This window comes from Olea europaea, unplaced genomic scaffold, assembly GCF_002742605.1.
Source record: "Olea europaea var. sylvestris unplaced genomic scaffold, O_europaea_v1 scaffold4074, whole genome shotgun sequence".
Taxonomy (NCBI): domain Eukaryota; kingdom Viridiplantae; phylum Streptophyta; class Magnoliopsida; order Lamiales; family Oleaceae; genus Olea; species Olea europaea.
Window position 1 is genome coordinate 1 of NW_019260417.1, and position 7,796 is coordinate 7,796.

The 7,796-nt window shown below is 33.6% G+C and overlaps 1 protein-coding gene across 1 annotated transcript; it reads left to right on the top strand.

Annotated features, from left to right (window-relative positions):
- The first annotated feature begins 3,151 nt into the window (after positions 1 to 3,151).
- Positions 3,152 to 4,137, top strand: LOC111387533 (CASP-like protein 4D1). Its single transcript, XM_023012102.1, has 3 exons — positions 3,152 to 3,351; positions 3,581 to 3,716; positions 3,913 to 4,137. Exons 1-3 carry the CDS (start codon positions 3,152 to 3,154, stop codon positions 4,135 to 4,137), a joined length of 561 nt encoding a protein of 186 aa, XP_022867870.1.
- Positions 4,138 to 7,796: the final 3,659 nt, after the last annotated feature.

Sequence of the window (7,796 nt, forward strand, 5' to 3'; positions counted from 1 at the left end):
AAATGCCATTTGAAGCTGACAGGATGGAAAAGATAAAGAGATGAGGTAAACAAGGGTATTGTAAAATATTAGACCTAGAAAGCGTCAGTGTGTCGTCTTCTTCTGTCTTCTTCTTTATGGTTGAAAATTAGGTAATATTTATAACTTAAACCTATCATCGAAATTAAGGAAATTAAGGATGTTCTTGTCTTACTCTAAAAGACAATGAGTTTCTTATTCTTAAAATTATCTTCATTAAATTCTTAAAATATGGACATTCACATCTTGCGAACGCTTTAATTATTTAACGAGGATTTGCAATTCTTTCAAAAAAGTAGATAAAAATTATTTTATATTTTTTAATAAATCCCACTGTAAATTCTAAAACTTAGAAAAATAAAATAAAAATGGATTTTAATTATACAATAGAAACATTAAATAGTAGACAATCAGAAAATCCTATTCTCAGTTTGTAATGGTTTTGATTGCAACGTGCAGATTGATACTATGTTTGAGAAGTTTTAACTAAGTGGGAAATTGAAAGAGTTGATTAAAACTAGAATATCAAATATAACATGGTAATTATTAAAACTACGAAGGAAAACATCTACAGGCTCCATTCTCTACGGGTCAAATAATCCACTAATTAATTGATCAAGAATACAATAGTAGCGATTTTGTAATTTCACAAAATTAACAAAGAAGAATCAAAGGAATTAAGAACAAATCCCTTTGTATCTCCTTGTGTTGACTTGGTAATGAAGTGAAATTAAACCCACCAATTTTGACTTCATCAACACTTCTTTATTGTACTTATCCATTATCACTACTTAAATTAAGAATCAATATCCTTAATTCATGCCAAGCAACTTGATCAATGGATGTGATTTCGCACAAGTTGTTTTGTATTCTCCAAATACTTGAACGGGATGTTTAACTTTCGAAAATAATCAATGAAATATCAAATCCATATGCATTTGCAAGAAAACGGCAGAACTGCGTGCAACTAGGTCATTGGATGAATTTCATTTTCAACGCTCGATTGCATTCTTGTTCAATTACTTCACGTATAGGTAAAATAGTTATAAAATATATGAATTAATTATTACTTAAACAGTAATCATTCAAACACAGTAAGAAGATTAGTATAACAAATAATATACTAAGAGATATTCTTGATTTGTTAATAGATTAATGTAAAAAAGACAAATATTAATTTAATCTAACTTTAAATTCACCTATTTAGCTAGCCTGAAAATATCTAAGATGGAAAGTAATTTATTCTACACGAGCTGCAATATTATAATAAGAAATCTTATCTTGTAAAATATAGAAAACTTAAGTAAATGCAGCCTAAAGATTCTTTTCAAAATACTTACCATTCAGCCATTTTGTATTTTCTACTAGTAGGACCTGAAAACTTTTTCACGATTTTGATAATTAAAAATCAATAGGAATGTTAAGCTAGCCAATAAATAAAGTTTGTAAAAAAAAAAAAATGACAAATATTTTTCCTACACTAACAATAATTGAAAAAATTTAATAAATTTATTGAAAACAAATTTTATTTTATTGTCTTTGTTGCTGCAATCTCGAGCCCCTGAATGTCCATTGCAGCAACATTTTTTTCTTTTTTGGTTTGTAGCCTATAAAATTTCTAAAAATTAAACGGTATATTCAGGAGGTGGATCCAAGAACAGATCCAAGATTGGGTTATAAAATTTCAAGCCGAGCTAATACGTGAAAAAAAAAATAAGAGTTGGAAAAGATTAACTAGTCAAGCGGTCTTCCATGTCAAACAAGCGACCTCTAGTCAAATTACTGAGTTGAACTTTGTGGCATCCCATCTCCCCTCCAAAAGAAAGTTTTTGACACCTCGACACATCAACTATTATTATCAAATGACTATGCAAGAGTAACGCTATTTTTAGTGAAGATTTAAGGTGCTGATGTGTCAAAAAATTAGTCGAAAGGCAATCAAGGAACAGTTAAAAGGACCGTAAACCTTGACTTACCTCAACTCATATTGACTCTTATTGAAGTGAGCTGTGAGCCCAGTTGGTTATTGTGGCTGCAGTCAATAGCAATGGTGTGAGATCTTGAAATGCTTCTGGTCTAATTCGTCTAGGCGAGAGTAACATAGTTTTACTAAGAGTTGGGAAAGATTAACTAGTCAAGCGGTCTTCCATGTCAAACAAGCGACCTCTAGTCAAATTACTGAGTTGAACTTTGTGGCATCCCATCTCCCCTCCAAAAGAAAGTTTTTGACACCTCGACACATCAACTATTATTATCAAATGACTATGTAAGAGTAACGCTATTTTTAGTGAAGATTTAAGGTGCTGATGTGTCAAAAAATTAGTTGAAAGACGATCAAAGAGCAGTTAAAAGGACCGTAAACCTTGACTTACCTCAACTCTTGTTGACTCTTATTGAAGTGAGCTGTGAGCCCAGTTGGTTATTGTGGCTGCAGTCAATAGCAATGGTGTGAGATCTTGAAATGTTTAACTCTCAAGAACGACACAAACTACTTTAAAGATCAGATGGTCCATATCAATTCAGGTGCTACTAGGATTAACGACCCGACTACATCACCCAGGATCCAATCATTCAGGGCTAGTGCTCGTAAAGGCCCGCGTCCTTGCTAAGATTACCGGTAAACCGTGCTAATGCACTTTACTATTTATAGATTACTTCATGGGGTTGATGGACTTAGGCAGATTCATCAATTTCCAGTTTCCATCCTACAAATCGGCTCATCGAGCACTAGCCCAGAAAAGTGACTAGCTTTTTCTCGGTGGGGCTATCACTGGCTTCGACAGTCGAACCACTTTGTCACCACAAATGCATTGTCTATTTCAAATGGGATAATCCCAATTCTTTATGCATCATGAATACAATTATCAGAAGAGAAAAAAATAAAAAAACTACAGCTAGCTTGGTTGTGTGCTCCAAGTCAGCTGTCAACAAGGCGTCGAACTAAAGACATAAATTAGGGACAAAATCAGCAAGTTCATGTAACTACACATTGATAATATACAAATCAGAAACTAAAAAAAATCATACATATATATAAATCACCATCTGCAATTTAAGAATTATCAGCCTTAAACGAGCAGAGTTTTCATTACTTTTCAAAACATGTCAATACCTACGGCACCACCGCAGCCTAATGAGGAGGCGCAGGCACCATCCGCCACCAGCGCAGGCACCATCAGCCTCTTCATTGATGGCAATCATAGCTCTAATTCTAAGAATCATCACATGGGTTTGTCTCATAATTTCAACCATCATAATAGTAACAACTACTGCCACAATAATAGGCACTTATCAGACTGTCGAAATTCACTTCAATGATATAATTGCTTATAGGTAATTAAACTACATTCATCTTAAGAATCATCTCATCTAAAAGCTTAGGTTAAACTCTTAAATGAGTTGATCTCGCAGCTACCCTTTTAATTATGAGTTGTACGATGAATAAGCATGTTGAAAAAATATAATTCAAAAGAAAAATGAGTTTGATCACTTTATAAAACCTAAGCTTTCCAATAAAATACTTCGATATCGACACTTTCTGTGGATTTTGATCACTTAACAGGTACGTACTAGTTGTCAATGTTCTGGGACTGGTGTACACCAAATTGCAGTTACCATCCTCAATCCGCCTTGTAATCTCGGGAAATCCTCTGTGGAAGAGTCCTGGTTTCCTCATGTATGATTTTCTCGGTGACAAGGTTAAGAATCTTTCCTCTTATAACTTCGTATTTTAAACACACCTTCTCTGCACCATTGATGTTATCTTGTAATTAAGTCAAACATGAAGAATATTTAAGTGAACAGTAGGAAAGAAAGTACATGTATGCCGGATAATATTTAGAAATATGAAATGTTAAATTGTTTTTGATTTGGTCAATTTCATGAATCGAACAGATCCTTTTATCACTATTAGCAACTGAGGTAGGTGCGGCATTTGGTGCTACACTGGATCTCAAGAAAAACCTGGATGACTTGAATGATATCCTTCTAGAAAACTATAAGAACACGGCCCTTTCCCTAATTCGAGTAAAACTCGATGATTTTTTTAGCAAGGCCTATGTCTCAGCAGGATTCCTTCTCATTGCTTTGCTCACCTCAGTAATTTCGTCTGTAATTTAATCTTTGGATCTCACCAAGACCTACTAATAAACAATAAGAAATCTTTTTAATGATGTATATGATCTTATACAAGAAGAGTGAATGCATTTCTTCTCATTTATCGTGATGATTTTTTGGAAGGTCCTGTGGTTTCTACCATTCTTTCTATAGATATATAAATTTTGAAAGAAGTTGAAAGGGGTAATTGCCTTCGAGTTACCAAATCTTCTGTATTTTCTTCAACAATGCTATGGTGACAGAATTTTTTTTAGATAATGGATGATCGACACTCACATTGGCGGAGGGCCCATTTCTTTTTTGGACTTTTTTATTCACATGAGGCCCATGTGCTGTGAGAGGATGTCAACCATTATGTTAAAAAAATTCAGGTGAAGTAGTTTAATTCTATTTTCTTTGCATTGAGCATTGAGTTGAGAATTATAAACCTTAATTCTAACCCACCAAGAGCAATCAATTTAAAGAAAGAAAGTAAATAATCAAGAATAGGTAAGATTTATAGATGTTCATTTCAATGTGAGACCACGTTGTCTCTCGTCACAGCAGTAATTCACTATGATGAAAAAGGTTTACCAAAGAAAATATCAATCATATCTCTTCTAACCTCTATTTCTCTCTATTTGATGATAATACATAAAGACTAGAGATTGCTCCCTCTTTATAAGATAAATTAGGGTAAAACCAAAATTTACAAGGACTCTTATTCCTTCATATAATTTTACAAAAATATAAATTCCTAATTAATCCTAATTTAAAATTCTTATCGAGGGTTGTTTAACCCCTCCAACCCCCACGGCAACCTCTTTGCTGAGGTGTATCCGTGACTAACTCTACAAAGTGGCCATAATTCGGGTTAAACAACAATTAGGCTACAAAAATTAACAATCTATTATTTGGAGACTAATTCACTATCAATAATTCTTCTGCAACGGCAACAACTCCTCATTCCTCAAAATAAAAGTTCAACTCAATCAAAATAGTCTTTGTCAACATTTCAGCTAGATTCTGACTCTCTTGAATCTTCTCTAGTGTTAAGATTCCATCCTTCAAAGCTGATATGTTGAAATAATAATGGACATGTCGATGTTTTGTCCTTGCATGATAAATAGGAATCTTAGCTAAGTCAATAGTGCTTTGATTGTCACCATGCAACATACTATTCCTATACTTGTTACCCAATCCAAAAAAGACTACAAATCTATCATCGCTTTGCTAGCTTTACATACAGTAACATACTCATTCTTAGTAGTGGAAAGAGCAACTATCTTCTGCAACTTAAATACCCAACTAATTGTTGTACTATCCAAAGTGTCTCTGTGTGTGTGTGTGTATTTCCTAACATGTCAACGTCTATATATTCCTGTAATCCCAAACCTAATCTCTAAAATATGAAGCTGACCCTAAAGTACCTATCAAGTGTTTGAAATTCTACTTTACTACCCTCAGCGCTGTTTGCCTGGATCGCTCAAATATCTACTCACCACGGCATGTGCTGCGTCCGATCTTGTACACACCGTGGTATACATAAGGATGCCAATAACAGAGACATAAGGCTCCTTGACCATAAGGCTCACTCGTCCTCTACAAAGGGTGACTGCTTATTTGATAGACTGAAGTAACTAGCCAAAATTGAGTCCGAATATTATCCCACAGAGTTTGATTTAGTTCAATGTTATTTATCCAGACCTTAACCAAAACTAAATTTTAACAAGTGATTCAATAACCTAATTACTCTCTAACTTAAACTAATTATACATGCAATGAACAAAATGCAAATTGATGTTTAAATTAACTAAAATGCTATTGAGTGTTGAGAACGCAATTTAATGTATTCAGTGATTGTATGACACATTAGGATCACGAATTATGAAGTAGTGTTCAATTTAACCCTAATTTCACAAATTGACAACACAATGAAATTTTGAAGAATCAATGCTCCTAAATCTATCCAGCACACTCTCTCAAGCGGCATTGAACCTATTCCCCTTCTCTTGAATACAAATATAAGTCATCCAAACTCACACAATTACGGGTCCTTAATTGCACAAGAAATCAAATGCATATAAACCATTCAAAATAATCAAGCGTGTTTTAATGTCAAAAATATGAAACAAGGAAATAAGAATCACATTACAATGTTCATCGATCCCCTAGCACATAAAAATATAGCTTAGCATGATGGGAAGAAGAAAACAAACTAAATCACAAAGAAAAGACATCATGACTTTAAATCTTGAATTGAATCCTTGCGTCTTGATGCCAAGCGTCTCATTCTTGCCTTGTTCTCCTCTTTTAAAACCCTTATAAATGTGTTATAATGTGTGGTGTATGCTTAGGGATGGCCCTAGGATTGTAAAATACCTCCAAAGATTTGTTTTTAAGTTAGAATAGGGAACCAAAATTTTTTCGCTGCGATTGGCTTGGGCAATTACCCAAGCAAAACCCAGGTAGTTTTCCAGTTCAAAGTTTTCTTCTCTGTAGTTATTTCTTAACGTTGGGGCAATCACTCACTCTAAACAATGGGGCTGTTGCTCAGTTATAAAAACTCCCGAATATTGCATTTTAAGCCCTGAATTCGATTCTTAATTCTTTCAAGTCCTTTCTCTTGCATTTTTAACCCTTTGACTTTTAATCGCATCTAATTGAACCTGCAACACCTTTAATCATCATTTTGTGGTCCAAATCAATTATTGAACTGCTGTAATTTAGTCCTCATACTTTGGATTTCCTCCCTTTTTCTTTTCTTTTCTCTTGAATTCTGCCATATCCATCAATATAATTCAACAAAACAAAATTATACAAAATTAAGCCAAAATCCAAATGCTTTGATCAACAATTAGTCAGGTTTTATGGACCAAATAAGTGTGTAAAACATATTTATCACTCTTTTATGTGACAATTTCAAGACATCATCGTCCCTAATAATTCTCATCTCAAGTCTTTCATTGAAAACTCCTTAGATAACTCATTTTTCAACTTATTTATTTCTTGCTTGCAAGCAACTGTAATTAACATGTCATCAACATATAGTCGCAGCAAGATTATATATAAGAGTTACCAGGGTTCTTTACATAACAACAGTGATCCCCTTGACACCTACTAACGCTATTACTCATAAAACTATCAAACTTCTTCTACCAATACCTTCTTTATGTTGAAACCCATTTACCACCAGTCTTGCTTTATACCACTTACTTCCATTATGTTCTTCTTTTAACCAGTAAATCCATTTATTCTAGAAAGCTTTCTTTTATTTTGGTAACTCTGTTAATTACAATGTCCTCATGGCTAACACTCACTTGATTGATTCATCAACAAGAAAAGCTTCATTATAACTCTATGGTTCACCTCTATCAGTTTGTAGAGGTCTATTAGTTTTGTTGTATCTTCTGGATAATGTCATAGGGATGTCTTAATGCACTTCTAAAATTATAATTTCATAATTTTCTCCATCAACATTCTCTAACTCAATTACTGGACTTTTTTTAATGGGATCATCTTAAATTTATAAACTTCAAGACTTGAACTTTTAAGATCTGTTCTCAACATGTCCTTATACAAATTACTTTTTGATGTGACCCGTGGCATGAAGGGAAGTTCGAGTAAGGATTCATTAATCATTGAAGAAGGACCTATGACTAGGTCACGAGCAAAGACGGTTA